We start from the raw sequence: 24,108 nt of genomic DNA, 5'->3' as shown, positions 1-24,108 counted from the left end.
ACGGGGACAGGGGCGGCTCCAGCCATTTTAACGTCCTGGGAAGATTAGGATTTGTAAATTGTCTAAAATGCACAAGCTGTTTTTTTCCTTTCTTTTTGATGGTTAAAAGAGAAAGGTTAGGATTAGTACAGATAAAAATAGTATGTGCGACATTCTTGGAAATTTGGGAAAACTTTGGCAGTAATTACATTTTACCCGAGGATTAAAAATAGATTCCAGTGGACAAACATTTAAAAGAACTGCATTGTTTTATTGCCGTTTCCAGCATACATCCAACACCCCTATGCATTTTAGCTACATGAAGCATTTACATTTTTGAGTCATGTGTCAACAGAACAGTTTAAAAATTAGGATTCATTTTCTTTACATATAATACAGTTTGCACACATGTTAATAAATATCAATACAATCAAATCAAAACTCATCACACTTCGTCTAAAACAACAACCCTTAAAATTATGTAACACTTTGTTTATTTACAGCTCATACAGAGTCATAAATATAGCCTCTAGTGTTTCTGTGCCATAAAACAGTGACCACCTGGATTTCTTTACAGTTGTCAAAAAAAAAGGCTGTAAGATGTGACTGCCCCCCAGATAAACCATAATGTTTCTGTCAAATGCAAGTTGCTCATAAAGCACTTTGCTTCAGTGTCCTATTAAAAATCTTTGTTCGCTTGGAGAACTGCTGTAGTGTAAATATTTGAAAAAGAGGGAAAAAAACTTGAGTTCCAGTGGGATGCACAGACATGACTACCTCAAAAACATAAATTAAATATGGATAATTAAAATGAAAAAAGGCATTTTGTTCAAGGGTAAAGGATTAACACTGCCATATACTGATCTACGTGTTATCTAGTGCGTGTGTTCCTGCGGTGTACTCCTTAAATATTGCATATCCACCAGCAGAGACAGTCCTGTGGCACAGAATGAGTGACATGAGCTCCACCGATCTGCCATTAAATAACAGTGAAATCAGATTCATGAATGATAATAGACATCACAATGTTAAATGAACCCGAAAACAGAGTTCTTCTCATTATAATCCTGTCAACAGTCAATTTAACTCGCTGCTGTTCATCAAAGCAGAAAACCTAAAGAACAAAATCCAATATTGAATAAGGGTGTTTGTCAACAGAAGCAGTCAGTGTGACATACACACTGAGCAGCATCCGACAAAGAAGCCCATCATTACCCGAGTCATGTGAAGTGTCTTAATATTCATTTATAGTGTAGATCTGTATTCTGTCTAGCTATAAAGTTCTCTTTTATGTCTGCAGCCTTCATTCCTGACATGCAGTGGCTAATGGGTGCATGAGATTTTTGCACAAGTGCAAGATAATGGGTTTCTGGGCACTCTGCTGTCAAAAAATCTCCAAAAAGTGTTTATCTGTCAAAAGCTAACAAAACTCCTACATACATAAAGATGTGTCCATATTTAATGGGTTCTTTGTGTTGACTCAAGCGAGCGCCTTTCACATAGCGTCTCTGTGGTTCGTACGGATGCAGAAGTCAGTCCGTCTTCGGTGGAGGACGTCTTTCCTACAGACGGACTGAGCAGTTATTCACACCTCGGTTGCCAGTAATGTTCAGAGAGAGGGGGAAAAACCGTCTGCTGAAAATGATCCGACTTGCTCTACACTACTGTACACGGAAAAAAACACAATGCTTTACAATTCCTTTACATCAGCAGGACCAAACTGCACTCTTCCCTTTAGATAGTCAAGAATGAAACAAGTCTTTTAAACGTCCTCCCAAAGGCCCTCACCTGTTTGAGAGGATCCTGGCGAGGCCTGCGATAATAACGTCGAGAATGTACTTGCCTCTCCGCCCACAGACAGCGAGCACAAGCAAAACTGCAGGACTGCATTTCAGCGGGAAGTTATGTAAACGTGGCAGGTCGCCTCAATTTCAGAGGCAGCCATTGTGTGTGTGTGTGTGTGTGTGTGTGTGTCGGGAAATAACACGTAACACATTCACTGCTGCAGGTGTGACAGTTTCAGAACCAACTGCCAGAGTCCATGTTCAGCAGGCTACTTTGATCAAAGATGATGATAATAAGCTAGTGCTTCACTCCCTTTTAAGCCCAGTTGAGGTTGAAGCCTTTTGAGAGCATGACCGCCTCTAGGTCCTTGTCTTCCTCCTTCTCCCGAAGCCTCTGCTCCTCCAGGAGGGCCACCAGGGCGTCACGCTGCTCCACCACCTCCAACATCTCATTCAGAATCTGCTTCTCCTGAGCAAGCTCCTTCTCTGTCTTCAGGTGATCTGACAGAGGTAAAGTGGAAGGAGAAATCAGAGAAACAAGAAGAGAGCACATTGAAGGTGTATTGATAAGATTCAGAGACAGGATACGGGATTGGTAGTTTAAGTGTATATACTGTTATAATTGGAGGGTCTCATCACCTTGTTTCAAACACTGCTGCCTCAGGCTGCTCTACTTAGCCAGTCGGCCAACTCTAATGTGACTGTGCAAACACTTAGAGCCTGAGAGCATGTTTTTGGAAATGTCATGCCCCTTAACCAGAGGCTTCCTGATCAGCTGTAAATACCACCGTTGCCACAATAACAAGAGCGTCGGTTCCGTCTTATCAGTTGGAGTCAATCTCACTTACGTATACTGTGCGCATGTCGCGTGTTATTTATTGCCAAGATGCTTGAAGAGAACAAGCCAGGAATGCAAACTTTAAGAGCAAAGTTTTCCCTGGGAGAGAGGGCGACTGCGCTTTGCGACAGACTCTGGCCTTTGTAGCTCTGCAGAAACTCTCACACGCGGACAAAAAAAATCGAATGCACCAAAGGAAAGTGGAGACCCCTGAGAAACACAACATATGCCCTTCAATTAACATTCCTCTGTTTACCTTCCACAGCCATCCGTTCCCTGAGTTCCTGCTGCAGTCGGCTCTGTCGGTCCTCCAGCTCCAGCTCTCGAGCACTTGGGGACAAAAGCAAAGTTTGGACAGGCTTAGTTTGCAAAGGCAAACACTTTAAGTTCTGAAGGGAAACTAGAGTCAGCATAAAAAAAAAAAAAGATTAGTTAATCCAAAAAAAGAGTAACAAAAAAAAATTAATGACATAACACTGGGTCATTTAATTACTTGTCAGAAAGTGCAATAAAGGTGTTTAATGGATTGCAAATGTGATCTCTTCATATTTCATTTTATTATGTTGCAAAACGATTATGACTTTGCAAAGGGCTAACCGCCTTTTAAAACTAATGATGTAATATGCAGAACGATCACAAAATAAGTAAGCAGTCATTTAGGATGGATTCATCTTGGCTGCAATTCTTTGAAAGGAAAAAGTACCTTGAACTCATTAGTTCCCCACTTAGCTTCCCCGTCGTCAACATCACATACTCACAATATCATGAGTTCTGACTCATAGCGGACCAGGGCATTCTTCTCTTGGACGAGCTTGAACCACTCTTGCATTAGTTTAGGGTCGTCCTTCTTGCCCATGCCTGGAGGGTGAGACGGAGCACAGAGGAACGAGTGAGAGACCACTCACTGGTGGGAGAGTCCGACACTGACGTCAGAGACACAGACACAGGCAGTGCGATGACAGCCAAGCCAGGATGTCCTCAATGAGGGATGGTTGGAGGTGGAGCAATGGACACGACGCCTGCGCGGTCAGTCGTGTGTCATGAAAGATGGTGCACAGGCGACGGTGGGGAGCTATTTGGTTGATTTGGCGTCAATGCGCACTTACCAGTCCATGCTCTCCCACACACACACACACACATATACAAACACACACACAGACGATACATGTTATTGCAACGTTGAGTGTTACCCATTTTGGAGCTGTGTCAGACGTAGCTGCTCCGGGGAGCAACTACCTCCTCCTTTCTATTTTCCTTTCCCCAGAGAAAGTTCAAACAAACAAACAAACACACCAATCAGTGATTTCAAATCATAAGAGGAAAATGAACCCAAGGACCAATAAACGTTTTCCATCCGTCACATTATTGATCCACCAACAAAAATAAAATCCCTTTAGACCATTCATGCCGAACAGCTTGAGGGTATACAAAAATGTTATAAAACACTCCGCCACCCTTACATTTATGACACATTTAAATGTTCATGAACGACTCGTCACTGAGACCAACAGTGTACACTCCTCTATTAATTTTGCCCCAGGAAACCACACGTCCGATGCGACTGTCGGCATGTACTGGTTTTTCACAATAAAGTCTGAGCTCAGAGTAGCTGCAAACCTCCCCCACAGTTCCACAATACTGTATGCAGGGGGGGGGGGCAGTCACTGTGGCATGCTTAGAAAGTTCTGCTGCTGTGGCGATGCACACTTTTGTTTATCTGACTGCAGCAGGTGGAGCCCAGGCAGTTTCAATGAAACGCCGAAAGGCAGACCGCGATGCAGCGTGACATACTTAGCTGGTGGGGACGAGGCGGCTCTTGCGAAACGAGAAAAGAAAAAACGTTGTACACATATATATTGCATGGCTGTGGTCTCACTAATTAAGAGACAAGGGACAGAGAGAGAGGGAGAGAGAGGCAAAGCTGGAGTAAAGCCGCTCACAATGCTGAGGAATGCACTATGTGAAGACAAAGGAGGAAGAAAAAGCAAAAGTGAGTTTTCCAAACCTATCCTACAATGAGTGTGTGTGTTTTTTTTTTTCTTCTTTCGCTCTCTCTACACCATTTCAACCAAAACGATCCACCGGAACAAAGAAAGATTTGCAAAAACAAAACCAGTTCACCACTTGAAAAAACAAAAGCACACTTCTCTACATGAATTAGAAGAAGTTCCACCGACAGGTGTTAGATACAGGAACAAACCAGGTGATCAATTCAGCGTTTCAAGGCAACAACACTGATTTACACCATCACACCATGCAAGTTGTCACTCGTTAAAAACCGCAAACTTGGCCGAAAGCTAGCCACATCTCACTTATATAAACATTTCCCTGTTACACGACACTGCAGAAAATTCCTGAAACACCTGAAAAACTGATACTAAAAAAGGCGACGCCGCTTTCTAATTCATTTTATCCAGACAGAAAACACGTGCTTGTTGACGATTCAGTATAAACTGAATATACTGAACGAAAACCCACAACCTGTCCTATCAACATCACAGTAGCCACATTTCTAAAGGTTTTATTTGAGTGCTTTTTTTTTTTTTACTATCAAGTGTTTTTTTGTCATGAACCTTTTGACCACAAAAGGGTACGTGCCAAGTTAAAGTGTTCAGTTCAGCAGCAATAAATTAAAAAAACATTTGCCTCACGCCGATCCTACTGAACTCCGTACCCTGACTTATCTTAATCTGACTTCTCTAAAGAAGAAGTATGGATTTCTTCATCGCCTCCAATGATTACGGACTGTACTAAATCATTATGGCCTGCCTAAAAAAAAGTAAAAGACGCCGTGCTTTGCAGCAAACTGCTCGAGGCGGGGGTCACGTCACGGTTCATCTAAGTCGTTTTCTGGGATTATAAGACTCATAAGTCTAAAAAAGACCTGGCCAAACGTGGAACATTAACCACAAGGCAGCTGCTCTTATTTACTAGAGTATATTAGACTTTACATTAACAATAGCGATAGTCTGCGTACACACGACTAACACATCTAACAGCATGTGTTCTTATCCAGTGGACAAAATGTACATTTTTAATCAACTTTCTTACGATAAACGTCTGTAGTTCAGTGCGTTTTGCGAAAAGTCTACTGAGCCCGATAACAACGAGGACAGGACAAGGAGGACACGTGTAGGGGAGAGGGGTAACCCGGATGTCCTTACGGTTGCCATGGTAACCCGCCACAACCGTCAGCCAAAGGCGGCAAAGGGTTACGTTACCTTCAGGGGAACAGCAGAGGCAGAAGGAGAGGGGTCTTCGGCGTGGCATCCCCACAAAGGGCTCAACTTCCACAAGACAGAGGGGGAAAGAGTGTGAGGGGAGTGATGTGAAAGGGTGACGAGGGAGAGAGAAAGAGAGAGAGGGAGAGAGAATAATGGACAAAAATGCAGGAGGAATAGCAGAGATGTAAGCGAAAGAGTGGAGGACACAGGGTGTGGGAGGACAGGTGAAGGGCAAGAAGGGTAGATGCGTGGGGGGGTGAGGAAGAAAAAAACATTAAGGAGAAAATCAAAGGAGGGCAGGAGCACTGTGATAGGGAGAAGACAAATCACCTAGGGAGAGGAAGGTGGGAGAGATCATCTGTGTGGTGTGAGGGATGAAAAAAGGGTAAACATAGGAAAAGGAAACAACAGAAGGCAGAAAAACTGGGCCCAAAAAGAAAAATAATGCCTCCTTTTTGATCTTCCTTCTGCAATTCTTCAGATAGTCTTTATTTCATCCAGAACTCTCTATGTCAGGTCCACAGGTAATTTCATCTCATTAAAAAAGCCATTACTGATCAGTGGCAGATTCATCTCTCTTCACACACAGATAATTGCTTCTTCTTTAAAAGACCTTTCAGCCTCTCCTTGTAAACATTACTTGAACATGTTTAGACCACTCGGCACAATTTGTCTCCAGAGTGGTGACTTTTTAAGTGTGTCTCCATTTTGAATTGCAAATGAGTACTTATATGCACCAGCAAAACACAGTTTTATCGAGAGGAGATAGTGGATGCTCCCCTAATAAGCCTCAAAATCAAGACTGTAAAGCAAGTGTAGGATGAAGAATAAATGAGTTCAAATGGGGGGAAAGAGCTTCAGGGAGATTGTGGAAATAATTATAGCAAACAGACCATAGATAAAAAAAGACAAATAAAGTATGCATCATTACATGACATTAAAATGAGATGGACACAGGGCGCTTCAATTGGAGCTGGAAGAGTGAAATGCTGCAAGGGACTATCACAGAGAAGAAAAACACAACCACAGCTCGGAATAATATCAGTTTGGGGCAAATCACAGCCCTAATGAAATCACGGCTTCACCAAATCATGCAAATACGGTTGTGAAACGCACCGTAACCAACAAACATTCAATAAATCAAGAACTGGATTATGTAATCGATGGAAGTAGGGGATGAAAATTGAAAGGAGAATCCTGATCTAAGTGTACAGACACACACTGACCCTGGCTATAGTGCTGGTGCCCCCTGCAGGGCTCAAGCACAGTCATGCTGAGACAGCAACTCTGCACCTTAAAAGTATGATGTTCGGTCACAGTGTTACAGTTCCTCATCCCTCGATCGAGCCAGACAGAGAAGACGTGGATGACACCCTCGCGACCCCGGGTTAAACCAAGTCATCCGCATGTTAATATGCACATCAAAGCTCCACACAATCTCCTGTTTGATTAGTGACAACAACAGGCGGCGAAAACCCCACACAGAGACGCACAGGCCCTGATTAAATATGAGGGTACGCCCTTTTTCCTCCTTCACACTGTAAATACAATGACAAAGACATGAGGAGGAGGGAAAAAAAGACGCCATTGACTCATATTCAAACAAAGCCACAGTCCACAGAGATAACAACGTATACCACGTGACGTCTTACCTAGACACAGCTAACTAATCACAATTAGACAAAGCAGCGGAGGGTCAAGGGATTACACATACGTACGCACTACACACGCGAGATTATGCGCGCACACGCACACTCACAATCACACACTCATTAATACTCGTGGAGTTGTGCAACTGAGCAGGTATGAGAAAAGTCAAGGAAGCCTTTGCTGGGGCAAAATGGACAAAACTAGAGCAGCACAGGAGGTCAGCGGGGGAGGCTGCAAGTCAGGCCGGCACTTCAGGGTGTGAGTCCGATCAGGGGCAGGTTATAAAAATACATGCACGGAAGACGTGGGTATTTAGGGCTCTGTGCGAGGAAAGGTGTGCGTGTGTGAATGTACAGTAGCTTTCCTTACTACAAACATAATATTGAATGAAATGCCAATTTTCCCTGTGACAAAATCATTGCTTGATTGATGGAAAATACAACTAGGTGAGACTTGATTATGTGTCATATACACATAATCTTAGAGCAGAAATATAGTACATGAGGCAGATTAACACCTGTTGGTTGATGGTTTTATGTCGTATGTCATTTTTAATTTAAGGGATAAATCGCCATTCAATTATCTCATGCTAAAACGTCTCATACTTGTTTTTTTAAAGAGGTAAAACTGTGGTGTGAAAAAGTCAAGACGTCACAGCCACTTACATCCCGCGCATGCAGTATTTCACTGAGCCGCTCTTCAGCTCATGCGCTGCGGTTTGTGCCTCATCCTGCAGTTTGCGCCGAGCAACAAATAAGTTACTCATTAATTTGTTCATTCATCATTCATAAGTTTACAGAGATCAAAGACAATCTAAAGAGGACAGCGTGAGGCCAAGTGTCTGATCTCCGTTTGATGTAAAGAGTGTCTGAACTAAAAAACCCACAGAGGGTGGAGGGATGGGGGATTGGGAATGGGAGAAGGGAGGAACAAATATTAAAACAGAAAGTATTGCATTGAGGCTACAAGCCAACTAACCAACCAACCAGTCAGTCAGTCAGTCAGCATTCAAGGGAGATATGAGGGGTGCAAAGCTCAAGTAGTAAAAAAAAAAAAAAAAAAACGGGGAGGGAGGGGGAAGATTGGATTAGCCATTAGGTTAGTTTCAAAGCGACAGATTTGAAATACATACCGCCCAGATGCAAGTCCAGGATTTCACTGTAATTAGAATCTCCCCAATAGTCTACAATGACAGGGATATATTAGAGATAGGAGTTATTTTACACAGCCCCAAACTGGGCACACAAACAAAATTCCTCAGCAAACCATGCATGTTCTTGCAAACACACACACACACACACACACACACACTGCAGCAACGATCAGAACAGAGAGAGTCCATCAGTTTTCACCACAGTGCATAATGTGGTTTGTGTTGTGCAACAGTACATGGCATTTCCCAAAAATGATGACAGGCAGTTACATAGATTTGCTGTCTCGCTGTGTGTTGCACTGGCGTCTGCTTAATTTCACACAATTAGCCGCTCGGCGCTGACAAAGCAGCGCGTGCACGTTTGCTCTTACCAAGTGCATCTGATTCGATTTGAAGTTGCACTGCGCTCAGACAACGAGAAAAGAGTTGAAATTCCACTCACGTACGACCCAATCCACTTTTACCAGGGTTTGATAGCAATGGGAGTCAATACTTTGATATTTTCTATTGATAAAAGAGTGGCTGAGTGTTAAATAAGACCTTAGAGTGCATATTATACATTATATATTACTATTTAAGTAGAAGATACGATACTGGCAAACATCTCTATCACTCAGTCACTCAGCTGTAGCAAATGCTTGCAGAATATTCTGATAAGGGTGATGTCAACCAGTAATCCAAATTTAATTTGATTTTTGATCGCATTTATAGAAAAAAATAAATAAATAAATAACGTGAACTCTCCTCGTTGAGAGGCAGTGGAAATACATTCAGAATGGAAACACACAAATCTATGTTGGGACACACATTCCCCCGCCGACTGGCATGCAGCTCGGACTGACGGACGATGGCGGACATGTCATGGACAAACAGGGATCGACAACGTTCAGAGATGGAGAACTGTTGCAGTGTGTCATCACAGATGGAGCCATTGTCGCATGTCATTAATTGTTTGGTTTTTTTTAAAAGAAAAAGAAAAGAAAACTAAATCTAATACCTGATCTTCTTTTGTGCTGTTTGGGTAACGTATAAGTACCTTTATACAATCCTTTAAGAGAGTAGAGTGGTAAACAAGTTAAAACATAAACAAGTAATTACAGAAACAGCTGATGGGAGGGGGGGGGGAGTAAAACGTTATTTGGTGGGTGAGGAAGTGGTCATATTAGAGGGAACGCTCCATGTTCAGCGCATCTAGATGACTTGCATTCATTTGCATGATACAATTTTTTTTAAAATAATTTAGGAAGGAATAAGCTGTCAGGTCTGCAGAGGATAACGTTTCAACCTCCCGTACAAAAATGAAGAGATGTGTTATTGCTACTGAACACTATTTATGCTTCACGTGCTGATAAAACTGTACACAATAATGAACCGCGCTGCTCGCTGTTAAATTATGCATTCTTCATCTCAGAGGTATGTCGTCTGTGATAGTCCCCTGTCAGGAACAATTGGGGCTTATTACTTTGAAGTGACAAACCTGCGTTTGGGCTCGCTTTAGAACAACGGAATAAAATGCAGACGGTGACTTCGGCATTGATCTAAGTGATCGCAAAAGGGCAGCCTTTCTGAGGCAATGCATTTTTATGTTCCGTCATTTTAATCTTTGATATAATTAATCCCCGCAGAGCACTAGAGAGGAATGAACTGGCATTATAATAACAATAAAAAAACGTGTCTCACAAGGCCACTTACTTCACCCTTTAATTCAGTGGAAATAGGTGTTGTGGTTCGCTGCAGCAGAGGCAGCTGCTACACACTGGATGACCACATTGATTGTTTTCTTTTCGAAAAGGCATGAAGGTGTATGTGACAAGTTGTTTTACCTGCTTCTCCTCGCAACGCTTTCTCCACAGCTACGCCCCTCTCCTCCAGCTGCCGCTGCTTCTCCTCCACCTGCTCCAACTGTCTCTGGATAATCTGAGCAGACACGGCGGGGCAGGGTCACATCGTTAATGAAATGCACCCGAGCGCAAAACAAAACAAACACTGGCACAACGCTTTATATAAAAACAACTCAAGTTGTCTGACGCCGGTACAGAGAACAATAACATTCACTGGGAATTGCAGCTAAACTCGTCCTTAAAAAACCTTCAACAGGAAGCAGCTGCAGAGTTTTCTTTCGGGAAAGTTCAATACGGGTACAGGTAATTCGACCCGCGCCGATGTCTCCAGCCTCCTCGGATTGGCATTAAAAGTATGATTTCACAGATTTCACCAAACGTTCTCTCTCATCTCTCGACTTCCAAGCTCTCACTTCTTATTGGCAGTGACATGGAAGAGGAGGCAGTGATGGAAAGGACAGTTTGACTCAAGTCAGAGACATTTTCTTGCCGAGAGGTGATTTTGCCGCTGAATGATTTGCTCAATCAAAGAGAGGAGCAGAAATTGTAGCTGGATATGGACCATGTCCATGAAGGCAGTCAGGTAAAAAAACAGGTAGGAAGAAGTAAGAATTCTACGACGAACACTTCTAAGTACTAATGATAAAATATGAACTATGAGCTCTTAAAGTGGCAGGAACATTTTTAAGGCAATTACTATCATTTTAGAATACTTTGGTACCATTACAGTGATGGATTACTACAGTCTGCGCTGCTGCGGGTGCCATTAGATTTCTATTATAGCATAATAAAGGTGAAATAAATGAAAATGACGTAAATCTAGGTTGAAATGATTCAATAAATGTACCCGTGACTGAGAGAGAGATTTGCTTTTTGCATAACACGTTACTGTGGAATAATTGGTTGGTTGGCTGATCAGGTTAAAGAGGTTCACAATGAGCAGAAAGTGCTTAGTTAGAGAAACCCGCTTCCCCCGACTAACAGTATCACTCAGGGCTCGACTTTATCAGTGCGATGCAGCAACAGGAGCTAAATGAGAAGCAGCGGTTGGGGCTCAGTAAATAACTACTAACTGGAGGCAACATTCAAGCCAGCTAAATGCACCAGCTCCAGGAAAAGCGCTGAGTCAGTGGAGAAGAAGCCCGACTGTGGATTTACAACATCAATCGCAGATGATTTCCTGACCAAAGCATGAATATTATGGACTCATCCCAGGAGGTGAAACGATTCGCATAGGAGTGGTAGGAAAACGGGAAAACTCACAGTGGCTGCAATAACAACGTCGTCTTCCACGAGTTCTAGCAAGCATACCTCATTGAACATGCAGGAATTGAACAGCTGTGGTATTTAGGGATGTCCTGATCCTGACCTCAACTTTTACCCAATCATTTACAGCAGTGGCGTTATTGTGATCATTTCTTTTGGCATTATTTATTTCATGTAATCGGTGTTTGTGTTCTTATTATATTATTATGTCTAGTTTGGAGTGAGAACACCATTACAACTAAATGCCTAACCCTAACCTTGAACCTAAAACTAAGTCTTAACCCTCAAAAACTCCAGAATAGATGTGAGGACCAGCCCAAAATGTCCTCACAAGGTCGGGTTTGAATCAAAATGTGTCCTCACAGCCACCTTAACCATCACAACTAAGTGCCAAAACCATATCTTTAAACGCCCAACTAAGCCCTTTAAAGATGTGAGGACCAGCCAGTAGGTCCTCACTTTGCCAAAATGACTTCACTCTGTATGGTTTATATGATTTGTTGGTCCTCACAAAGCCACAAATACAACACAGAGTGCGTGCTTGTGAGAACACAGCTGTAACTCGAGTTTAAAACAATGACACCAGTATCAAAACCACCTGTTTGGCAAACACGTAGAGAAACAATATTTCCACTATTCGGAGTTGCATTAAAATAACATGTTGTACACAAACAGTGTTTGTTTTGCTCAGACAGAGCTGATGCCTCAACATTCTCTCTCTCTCTCTCGACCACCTCCTCACAACAGCAGCAGCAGCAGCAGTGCAGACAGATGACAAACAAGGCTGTTCTCTCTGAACTTCAGTGAGGAATATTATTTATTTTACCGACAGTGAGTATTTTTTTTTTTTTATCTAGGTAAAGTCTTCGTAGTTTGACAAGTATCAAACGGAGACTGAATGTCAGCAGATGCTCAACAGTAAAAAGGTTGGATCAGGATTTGGGGCCAAGAAAGGTGATCAGGACATCGCTAATGATACCGCGTCATGTGCGAAAATCTATTCAGTCCACAACTTGATGACATTAAAATGACCTGGAAGAAGACCAAATATTACCACAGACACTAAAAAAACAAGAGTGGAGAGTTGCTGGCGGTCACTTACCTGGGCTCTGTGCAGCCTCTTGAGCTCCTCCTGCTTGGCTTGTCGCCGCGCAGCTTTCTGCACTCGCCGTGTGAGCTTGGCGTTCAGCTCTTCTTCTGTGTAGGTTTTCTGGTAGAACAACAAAAACATGGATTACGTAGGCCGTTTTTTTTTCTTTCTTTTTTTTTTTTTTAGGAGCTGCTAATCTGTACAATTGGCTCTGCAGAGCACTGGCCCTCCAGGCTAGACTGAATGAGAGGAGAGGAGAGGAGAGGAGAGAGGAGAGGAGAGGGAGGGAGAGAGAGAGGAGAGGAGAGGAGAGGACAGGAGAGGAGAGGCATCTTCTAGAATGAGTGGATCCAACATCAACAACACATCTTATTCTACCTTCCATCTACACACGCTTCGTGAATCATGGTTTCAAGGTAGCATAAACATCTTGGAAAAAGCATGTGACACAGACATAAGTCACTGTTATCGTCACACTGAAACCTTCTGTAGTAATAAGTGCGTGAATAAGCGACAGCATTTCCCCCAGGGCTGGCACAAGTAGAGAGAAAGCGAGAATAGCTCTGAGGGAAAAATGTGTGTTATTCCAGTTACCAGACTGGAACAGCGCCACAGCGACAGATTGGCAAGTTAATATCATACCGGTCAGACAGGAACTGTCAAGAAATGCAGAGGTTTCAAAGTCGCCAGAGAGGTGAGCACGGCTGTAAAAAGTCGTTGTTTTTAACAGAGAGGGTTTCCAGCAGTGAGTGAGTGAGTGAGTGAGTGAGTGAGTGAGTGAGTGAGTGAGGGAGTGCCGCAGTCCGACTGTCACATGCATCCAGAGGGGACAGTTACAGGCTGAGGCCTGATGCACATAAAGTGTTATGATTGTAAGGTGGCACATGCGCGGGGGGGTGGGTGAGCAGGGTGGGTGTTATCAATGGGAATGTATGTAATACTACCTTTGTGGCGTATGATCTCTTGAACGCCAGTGCGTGAGGAACATAAACAGACTTGGGGACGACATAAAACAAAAAAAAAAGGGAGGAAAACAAACATGATACAGGTGATATGATTAAAAATGGGTTAATGAATTATGTTAAATTAAAATAAAACAAACAATAACTTAGCAGGTATGATCACAACAGGCAATGTTAATACACTGTCCCAACATGTCCGTGTTAATTCCGAACGAGTCGAACGAGACGGACCAAAACTAAATCACAAATCACGAGATATGAACCAGAGACTTTTCTTCCCATAAAACGGGAAGAGAAATCTAGAAAAGCATCATCATCACTGTACTAGACACGAGACTACTCCTCACTACTCCTTATTGAGTTACACAACACCTGGCAGGCATGAAACACCTTTGACCTTGAGGTTCTGAAGGTGTATTTATCCAAACTCAGATCAATATTTGTGGGGAAAAATGTGCCTTTGTTACACATTGTCAAAATGAAGGAAAGAAAATGGAAGCATGTACCCCCCCATCCTTCCCTTCATGCCTCTGGATGTGAGCTCTACTGGATCTATCTAAACCACCAGATACACATACACAAACCACGAAGCAGTGGAGATGATCATTTTGAGTTTCAGCCGTCAACACGATCAATGCAAATTCATTTAAATATATGAGCTTATTTTATAGAAATGTGTGTGTGTGTGTGCTAAATTTCTGCAGAGTCCGTGCTTCCGGCACATTTAGTGAATCGCGCCTTGTTTAGTGACTGATGCATATTTAAGGCATCGCGGTGTTCTTTTATTCAAATGCCACGGAATGAGAAAAAGGTTAATTTAATGTATAAATAAACTGTTTTTAGGTCAGTCTCAAAAGCCAAAGGACAAGCTAAGAAAAAAAGCTGCTGATATTCACATCTCTAAGTAAGTGTTGAGATGAAATTCAAAATCATTCACCACCACTGCACAATACCTCCTCGTCGTCTTTCTCCTTCTTTTCTCGATCAACCTCGTTTTCCCGCTCTATCTCTTTATGCCTCTCTTTCACTCTCCTTTTCTCCTTTAACTCTCTCCTTTTCTCCTTGTGCAGTTTCTCCTCCTGAATCGCTCCCTTTTGCATGTCTGACACTAGGTCAAAGATGTCCGTATGTCGCTAGGGGCGGAAGAAATTATTCAAAAGCAAAGTTCGTTCTGTTTTTTTGCTTTGTTTTTTTTTTTTTGTTGTTTTTTTTTTTAAAAAGGAAGCAAAACAGAAACAGACATTTTGATTTTAAAACTTGCCAAACCTCGCAAAGCCTGTCTGCAAGAGGTTTTGTTTTCATTCACTGTTGCTTGGAAAGGTCATATAGACTAGGAATGAAATTTGGACACTGAAAAGGTTCTAAATCTTTGTGAAAATGATGATTCATCCTTACTGGTTATGTTTTAAAAACCTAGTTTTTAGTCAGTGTCAAGAGATGTTTACAAACTAAAATATCTTATCAGAGATTAGTTACACCATCTAGTGTGTCAGTCAGCTGGCTTTGCGATGCTTTACATGTCAGTGTTTGTTGTTACTCACGTCTGCCTTTGACTTCTGGGAGGATCTCTCCAGAACGTCATCACAGGACAGGTCCGAGTCCTCGGAGAAGCTCAAGTTTCTGCGCGTTTTTAAGTCTGAAAACATAGAAGAAGTAAAGAAATTCATTTCCACCCTCCGATTTCCATTTTCCATCCTTCAAGCACCGGATCACCTCTGTTACCTGACGATGTCCCAGGAGACGATGCTCTCTTTTTCCCAGAGTCCTGAGTGGTGGAGCTCGAGGACGGCGAACCCGGACACAATTTCTCCCCCTTCTTCTTCTTGTCCTTCTTGTACCCCGAGAACACGGCCTTCCATAAAGACTTGTGTTTGGGCGGCGTCTCTTCCGCGCCAGAGAGCCTGCTGCCGTCATTCTTGGCTTTTTTCTCCTTCTTATTCTTGCGTGGCGAGAAGAGGGAGCTCCTTTTCTTGCTCTTGCTTGTAGAGGAGCCGTCAGACGAAACCACCGAGCTGTCGAGGCTCTTGCTGCTGCTGAAGAAGCGCTCTGGCAGAGTCTCCGCCTTCTTCGACTCCAGGGCTTTCACGGCCGATGTCTTGGGTGAGCCGGCTGACTTCTTACTTTTAGTGGCGGTATCTGGGGTCACACTCCAGGCTACCTTGGGTATGGCACCCTTGTCGATGTCAGATTCTTTCATTTTGTTTAGCTGCTTGGCCATGGCATCTTTCAGTGCCTGGCTCTTGACAGACTTTTCTCTGGCCCTTATTCTCTCCTCGGCGATCTCCTTGGCCTCGGTGGAGAACTGAGTTGCCCTTTGTTGCTTGGTAACGGTGTTGCTTGCGATATTGGGTTTGCCGTTTTCCATTGCTAGAGCCAGGTGCAGCGGGGGTTTTTCTCTGCCGGGCCTGCTAGTGGGCGGTGTAACATACCTGTTCATGCTCGTCTCTGGTGTCCGTTCGTCATACGTCTCCTCCACGTCATCAGCAAATGGAATCTCCTCCACGGTCTCCACAAAAGACTTCCTCGCCTCCGCCGGTCGAGGCTTCTTCTTCTCCCTCATGACAACCACGGGAGCTGGCTCTGGTTCTGCCTGTGGTGATGAGACTTTCCTTGGTGCAGGCTTGGGCACAGACACAGGACTCAGCTGGGTCCTCGGAGCAGGGACGGGAGTCTTGGTTTTGGCCGGCTCTTTGGCACGCTCCGATGGACGTTTTTCTGTCCCGTTGCTCCAGGACACTTGGTGTCTCTGCTGTCGGAGCACAGCTGGCGACTGATTAGCAGGCACAGGCGGTGGCGGGCTGGAGGGTGGCGTGAGCATAGTGGAGTCAGACATACTGTAGCTGTCACTGTTCACTGTCTGGCTGGTGGCCATGCTACCATTCAGGCCCAGGCCAGAGCTGCTGCTGAGGTCCCGCTTATCAGAGCCCTTGCCCTTGGGCTCCACAGGAGCGAGGGGTGTAATGACCTGACCCTCGAGAGTGATGTTCAGTCTGCGAATAACAGTGCGACCAGCTAAGGCAGGCTTCTGTCCCTCCGACATATCAGGAGACTCTGTCTTTACAGGAGTTGGGTCCTGTGTCGGAGCCTTTACGACACTCTTCTCTAAGATTTTACTACTGCGATCCAAAGGAGTCAAACCAAGGCTCTTTCTTATCTCAGCACTCTTGAGCCAAAACTCCTCAATGATATCGGATTTTTTAGATGAGCTCTCCTCTGTCGAGGAGTCTATAGACTTTGGAGGCTCGGGCGTGCCGTTGTCAGTTTTGTTCATGGGTGTTGACGTGACCGCGGGAACGGGCTGCGTTCTAACAGGTGAGTCTGAGGTGAGCGGCGACGACGGCTCATGACAAGGCAGAGGCTGGGAACAAAGTGGGGAGAGAGGGTTACCTGTGAGAGGGCAAATAGAGTGGGGGTAAACTGGAGATTTAGGAGTGCAAGCCTCTGGGAGCAGTGTGGGCTGGGAGCACATGGGTGAGCCAACAGGAGACTTGACGGCGGAACTGACTGGCGACTTAATTCCTGGCGTGATTGGAGAGGCAGCAGGTGATTTGGTGGGAGAAGTGGGTGGCAATGTAGCAAAGTCATTGACGGGAAAAGTGCCCAGAGAAGGAGAAGGGACAGGTGAAGGGCACAGGGGGCTCCTAGCAGCTGGAGAAGGCGGCGTCATCCCCTCAGGCTTGGTTTCCTCAGGTATGAAAGGATCTGGGAAAAAGCGGGTGTCAGGAGATATCACAAGAGGTATCTGCAAAAGAAGAGAGAGAACATTGATCAGGATTTACTCAAAACCACAATCGAATATCTCCAGCCTGTTAAGTCTGGAGCTATCGCACCTGTGTCTCAGGTTGTGGTGACAGTTTGAAAGGGGAAAGGACGGCGTCGTCCTTCGGAATCGGGCCGATGCTGGGCAGTTCTGTGTGCGCACAAACAGGAAAAATGTGCCGTGTCATTTTGTGTGTTCTTCTAAGACATAAGCAAGTGAGCAGTTTCAAAGAAAGACAAGTGACCAGTGTACCAATGCTGGAAGCTTTCCCCCCACTTTCTGATTTCTCGTCGTCTTCAAGAAGTCCTTCGCCCTGCTCTGATCGTTGCAAACGAGCCTCAGCCTCCGCATCTGAAGGGATGTCATCTGGTATAAAAACATGAGAAAATATTTAATCAGAGGTGTTATTGCTCACGCACATTATTGCTCGTTTGAGAGTTTACCTTGATCCATCTCCGTGCCAGGCTCCATTTCCGGGGTGTCTGCCTCTGCTTCAAGGTCTTCGTCCTCACAAGGCTCTGTCGCAAACAAAGACGTGTCAAGGAGTGAGTGGAGAGGGTAAAACACGATGCCATCAGCCATTAACAGAGTTCCATTGCTTTGAAACATCCTAAGCTCGACAGAACCTTTGTGATTATCTCAAAAGAGCTAAAAGGTGAGAGGTTGAGAGAGAGAGATGAAAAGGCTTCACAACTAAAATCTTTCCCTGACTGAGTGATTTAAGGAAAATGCTCTCGCAAATACAAACATGATATCATACAGTATGAATCTGGCTATGAATAAGAACAAAGGATATGCACATAGTAGCATTAGTAAATGCATGCAGTTATCCATTTGGCGATGGAGGCCGTTCAAACCAAGCAAAAGCACAACCAAAAGGTTAATGACATCAGTTGAGTTCTCGCGAGTAAATTTGTTGGAAGAGAGAATAATAAAACCGAAACAGGTCCAATAATCCAATGCATTTGTGAAATGCTATCACAACATTAGCCGCCATTTGTGATAAATGCACTACAAAGGCCTTTGTTCACGTGTGCACACACACACACACACACACACACAAGCATGTACTGGAAGAACATGTGTTTCTGGTGAGCTCAAGCTTTTAACCCAGCACACAAGTGGTGCCCATGAATCTGAAACACGGCACTCATTCCATTCATTCAAGCTTTTTACCAGTTAATAAAGTACCAACAGCCTCATTCTCGGAACTTTATCCAAGTGCCATTAACGGGTTAGTCCAAAAATATAACATAACATTTTACCCATAATGGAAAGAAAAATCTGTGGTATCGAGTGTTTAAAAGCCTTAATCATTTATCTTGTTGTCTGTGGACAACGTGACACAGCAGGACAACACAAGCAAAGAGAAAAAAACAACCATATTTCTGAGTGGTGAAAAGGATAAGATGAGAGACAGGGTTATGAAAGTTGAAATACAGACGCTCATCTGTTCCCAACTCTCAGGGGTGACAGCCATATAGCATGCATGCTTGTGAGTTTACTGGTCCCCGCACGTGTTTCTGCATGCTCCAGGAAAAGGCCGGCCAATAGACAAATAGAGTGCGAGTCTAAGACGGGATTGCAATGATCCCTCTGAAGTCTGAGCTACCTCCAGACATGGACTCCAACCAGACTCTCACTGCCTCGTGTCGGGCGGATGTGTGGGCAGGTGCTACGTTCAAACCCAAAGATACGGAACGACAGGGGATAGATGGCGGGGAAATAACAGCAAAGTAATTAGACACATGGGGAAGAAAACAGCAGAACTCAAAAGAATCAAGCAGAACATAAATCAAAAAGGAACTGACGAGGGGGTTAAATGGTGCACTGGGATGCGAGCGGAGAACTTTTAAGTTCATCCCAGCAGACCAACAGTGACTCTGAATGACATATGAAAAGGCTGGAACAGAATTAGACATTCCAAGAACACAAAAAGCAATCTGACAAACAACAACAACAAAAAAAATACACGACATGTAACGGACACAAATATTACAACAGAACAGCAGCAGCCACACTGAAAATTAGACCCTGATCCTTAACAGTGTGAGGCCCACAACCTCCCCAGGTGTCCAGCTCCTCTGGGTGGGTTACCTGTGGAGGAGGGCTGTGTGAGTTCAGAGGGTTGCGAGAGTTGGGAGGCCGAGGCCGGCTGGCCGTCCTGGTCTCCCTCAGAGTCCCGGTGAGTTCTCACCAGACCCGGAATGGCTTGGGGATCCACAGGCTGCAAGAGCTGCTGAATCTGTAGGTTCCTAGCTAGATGAGCGCGTCACCGTATGTCGCACGGTTGGGTTTTAGAGTCGCGATGAGGTTGTGCGAACCACGAAAGAGGACGCAGACGATGGGAGACAAGGGAGTAGTAGAGAAACACAGAGGAAGAGGAATATGAGGGGAAGGAAAAGACAGACATGAGGAAGAGGCAGAGAAACCGTTAGAATTCATTGGTATTAAAAAAAGAAATATCTGAGGCAATGAAGAGGGAGGCTGCATGCACTGGACTGCAAAACAAAGTCAAACCATGGTAGTCAGCTTCAACAATATACAGGGTTTTTAAAAATAAATAAATGTTATCATTCATATGCAGCACCTAGATGGAAAACACAAAACGGTCTGGTGTTTATCAGTTTAGTATTTTAAAGCCGTGTACAAAATCAAATGTATTAAATAGCAGGTTAAAGTGATACTCGCAGTGAAAAGAAACACTCTTTCTTTCAAAAACACAAGGCAATCAACAAACCGAACCACAAATTATACACAAAATAACAATAACAATAATAATAATAATAATAATAATAATAATAATAATAAAAAGAGAGGGGAAGAAAAAGCCACACTGTTTGTAGATATTCTTTGAAATGAAACCCAAACCAGCCAGGATTAAACCACACACTCAAAGTTACTGCAAACACATCCACAGGCAGGTTCTGCTGCTACCTTTAAATGTACCAACATCCTCTTCATCTGTGAGGTACTTCTCCAGCCAAAGGCCAGACTGGAGCTCTCTGTCCCAGGGGCAGTAATCTCCCTCTGCCAGCAGGGGGAGACACAGCCCCACCAGACAAAAAAAAGAAAAGAAAAACAAATGCAGACATGATGGACATGATGGGAGTTGATGAAGAGGGAGAAAGAGGTGGAAAAGGAGGAAGGAAGAGGAGAGTAATGTTTGACACAGTGAAAGTACACATGGAATATATTCTGATAAAAGGTAAGGAGAGTTTGTCCTGCAGAGAGCAACAAAAAACACAAAACAAACAAACACATAGACAGATAGCACAGAAAGTGAAATATAAATTTACCTTCACTTGACTCCTCATCATCTTCATCATCCTCTTCTTCCTCCTCCTCCTCCTCCTCCTGCTCTTCGTCTATTTCACCATCTCTGCTGACCGCGTCACCCAGAGCATCACCCTCCTCCTCCTCATCCTCCTCGTCATCACAGGGGTCTCCCCTCAGTTTGGCATGGAGCTCCACCGCCTCCTTCCAGGGAACACCACCGAGGTCTGAGGGACTATAAAGCTGCTGCTCCACCTCTTCCTGGTCCTGGTCCTGATCCTGGTCCTGGTCCTCTTGCTCATCCTCCTCATCCATGTCAGACTCTGAGCTACTGTTAAAAAACAAGGGCGTTTAAATACAGCATTAGAGCAAGTACTTTACAGGCAACAACCACCACCACGGCGTCTGTGTCCAGCACGTTTAGCGCCAAAACATATTTCCAATCTGCAAATCGTCTTTTTTTCTGCATTTACTTTTCTAAATGTTTATTTATTTATTTATTTATTTAATTAATTAATTATGCATGCATTTCACCCTTTTTAACCTCTTCCCCAGTGTCTCGTTATCATATTTTCCGTTGCTTTTACAACAAAAAGGTGCATTTAATGACTTGCAGTTTAGCATATATATATATTCATATATATTTTCCATCGTACTATGGTACGTACAGATTTTAGACTGTACAGCACTTTGGTGCAACTCTGTTGTTTGAAATGTGCTTTATAAATAAAGTTGGATTGGACGAACGAATAAATAATAAAGTCGTGAGGAAAGACGCAGCTCCCCTGTGGCGCATGAAAAGGTAAATCACAGGGACTGTATGCTGGTGAACTGGACATGATTTTCAAGTCCCACACGTGAATGTTTGATTGACATTTTTCTTTGTTCTATAATAGAAACTCACTACGATTAACTTGTTGTAAATGCTTTTAATCCCGATAAGTGATAATCCCCTATATTGTCCCATCACTAGCATATACATTAGTCTTGTGTGTGCTGTGTGTGCTCCTACCTGGAGCCTAAGTCAGCATCTGTGGCCTTGTCCAGCACACTGCTGAGGTTGTGCTCTGCCAGCGTCTCCTCGGGCACCTCCTCCAGCTCCTCCTCCCTCTGCAAGGACAGACGGTAGTTCTCCAGCTCAATGCGCTCCGGCGTTCCCCGCAGTCGTTTAGCCAGGCTCGTCTCCTGCAGTCCATTGATCTCTGCTCCTGAGAAACCCAGGTGAAGGGAAGACGTCAGGGCGGGTCGGAGGTGAGAAGGCAGAGGAGAGAGAACACAAAACACAACTGAGAATCAGCACACACCATCATTGCCTGCAGTGTAGGAGCCATTTATGTCTGGAGAAATCCTCAATGGAATTTGTGAAAACTAAACACTTTGAGTATAAAAATATATTTGCATTTTTGGGTGCATTTTCACCCGATTGTGTTGCACTTTCTATGGCTTCTCATTTGCTTCCACCAATACCACAGTCGATTAGTACACTGCCTGGCCAAGAAAAAAGTCGCCACCTGGATTTGACTGAGCAAATAGGTCAGGGGTTGCTGCAGTTGGTCAGGTCTAGGTTCAGCAACATTGTGTGGCCAAAGAATGAGGTCAGCTGACTACCTGAACATAATGAATGACCAGATTATTCCATCAATGCATTTTTTTCTTCCCTGACGACAATGCCAGGATTCATCAGGCTCAAATTGTGAAAGAGTGGTTCAGGGAGCATGAGACGTCATAATCACACATGGATTGGCACCACAGAGTCCAGAATCTTTGGGATGTGCTGGAGAAGGCTTTGCTCAGTGATCAGTACAAGATCTTGGTGAAAAATGAATGCAACACTGGACGGAGATAAATCTTGTGACATTGCAGTAGCTTATGGAAACAACACCACAGTGAATGAGTGCCGTAATCAAAGCTAAAGGCGGTCCAACGATGTGACCCTTTTTTGTTTAGGTGCCGACTTTTTTTTTGGCCAGGCAGTGTATTTTTAAGGACAAACTGACAACAACACACCACTTTCAGATCTATAGAATTTATTGCATTAGGTTTTCATCAAACACAAGTAAGTCTAACATTTTAAAATACTTCTATGATACTACAGTTAGAGGTACAAGGTTGGTGCCTTGCCCTTTTCCCATCCTGAGAAGCAAATTTTAAAACTGCGTCTTAAAAAAAAAAGAATCACTGCAAACTGGCAAATACAAGTGCTTTAAAGTATTATATAAAAGTGCATTCTCTACTCACTTAAGCAGAGATACAGCTGCCCTCCAATTGAAACTGTCAGAATTCAAATCACTCTACAAAACGAAAACGGTGCGACGGCAGATGTGTGATATTTCACACCGAAGCAGAGTGTGTCTTACTTAGTGAAAAACTGTGGCGTTAGGTCTTTTTTTTTTAAGGCAATGTGTCTGAAAATGCACAAACTTCCAATCATCACCAACCAAAACACTTAAGGGCTTAACACAAGCAATTACCTTTTTACTTTCCATTATTTCTATACGTACAAGAAAACCTGTTTTTAACTTTTATGGATAAAAGAGTGGAAAAAATAAAGAAATCACCCAGTGATGGGTCCTTAATTACAATATCAGTCAGGTTAGTAGTTCTAGCTAATTAAAATAGATTATGTATTACTACTATCAGGAGATAATCTGGTTATCTTCTGTAATGTAATTCTAAAAATGTATTATTTTTTATATAATTATCCTACACACATAAAAGCTGCATGTTTATTTTACTTTGTCAGCATTTATGAATAACTTTAACTTGAATTTATAACACTATACTTGCCACACAATGCAGCAGGCCTACATTTCACTTGCTTTAATTCCAATGATGCATTTCCCGTGCTTGTCTATCAGCCTACCCATTCAGCTTTAGTCGAGTCGATGATATTATTTAACTACAATATGCAAAACGATAAATTCAGAAAACCACAGGAGGGTTTTTGTCTGGGTGGGAGCTGCGCAGTGGAGGGATGCAAGAGGACGGGGCAGCGGCAGAGGAGTGAAAAATCACAACAAAACCAATCGCAGGCACTAATTCAAACACTAGTAAAGCTCTCAGTTTCAAACTGCTCTGATAAGGAGGGGGAAAGGTAAAGCTCACAAAAGCAGGCACTTCACCACAGTATGGCATAGGGGGCGGCAAACACAGTTTACAGAGAGAAAGAAAGGCATCAAAAAGCAGGTTCTTAAAGAAAAACAAACACATGACTCAGGAGGAGGTTGAGGTAATAGAGAGCAATCACAGGCTGAACTGAAAGATACACACACAAAAGAATAAAAC

At 43.6% G+C, this 24,108-nt stretch overlaps 1 protein-coding gene across 3 annotated transcripts in view; it reads right to left on the bottom strand.

Moving 5' to 3' along the window:
- Nucleotides 1-229: 229 nt before the first annotated feature.
- The window catches only part of mical3a (microtubule associated monooxygenase, calponin and LIM domain containing 3a), a 65,530-nt gene continuing 41,651 nt past the window's right edge, over nucleotides 230-24,108 (bottom strand). The window contains exons 30-48 of one of the 3 annotated variants that reach the window (XM_044036292.1): nucleotides 21,836-22,031; nucleotides 20,847-21,154; nucleotides 20,485-20,577; nucleotides 19,645-19,806; nucleotides 19,160-19,222; nucleotides 17,991-18,065; nucleotides 17,800-17,913; nucleotides 17,618-17,697; nucleotides 15,510-17,529; nucleotides 15,329-15,423; nucleotides 14,741-14,920; nucleotides 13,770-13,820; nucleotides 12,838-12,945; nucleotides 10,452-10,545; nucleotides 9,626-9,676; nucleotides 8,608-8,658; nucleotides 3,360-3,459; nucleotides 2,858-2,931; nucleotides 230-2,264 (exon numbers count right to left, since the gene is read on the bottom strand). In XM_044036292.1, coding sequence (XP_043892227.1) covers nucleotides 2,080-2,264; nucleotides 2,858-2,931; nucleotides 3,360-3,459; nucleotides 8,608-8,658; nucleotides 9,626-9,676; nucleotides 10,452-10,545; nucleotides 12,838-12,945; nucleotides 13,770-13,820; nucleotides 14,741-14,920; nucleotides 15,329-15,423; nucleotides 15,510-17,529; nucleotides 17,618-17,697; nucleotides 17,800-17,913; nucleotides 17,991-18,065; nucleotides 19,160-19,222; nucleotides 19,645-19,806; nucleotides 20,485-20,577; nucleotides 20,847-21,154; nucleotides 21,836-22,031 — 4,100 coding nt within the window. In that variant the 3' untranslated portion in view covers nucleotides 230-2,079. The remainder of the gene's footprint in view (nucleotides 2,265-2,857; nucleotides 2,932-3,359; nucleotides 3,460-8,607; nucleotides 8,659-9,625; nucleotides 9,677-10,451; nucleotides 10,546-12,837; nucleotides 12,946-13,769; nucleotides 13,821-14,740; nucleotides 14,921-15,328; nucleotides 15,424-15,509; nucleotides 17,530-17,617; nucleotides 17,698-17,799; nucleotides 17,914-17,990; nucleotides 18,066-19,159; nucleotides 19,223-19,644; nucleotides 19,807-20,484; nucleotides 20,578-20,846; nucleotides 21,155-21,835; nucleotides 22,032-24,108) is intronic. The other 2 variants (XM_044036293.1, XM_044036295.1) reach the window with 2 other exon arrangements.

This window comes from Solea senegalensis, linkage group LG10, assembly GCF_019176455.1.
Source record: "Solea senegalensis isolate Sse05_10M linkage group LG10, IFAPA_SoseM_1, whole genome shotgun sequence".
Taxonomy (NCBI): Eukaryota; Metazoa; Chordata; class Actinopteri; order Pleuronectiformes; family Soleidae; genus Solea; species Solea senegalensis.
This window is presented reverse-complemented; position numbering and strand designations above follow the sequence as displayed.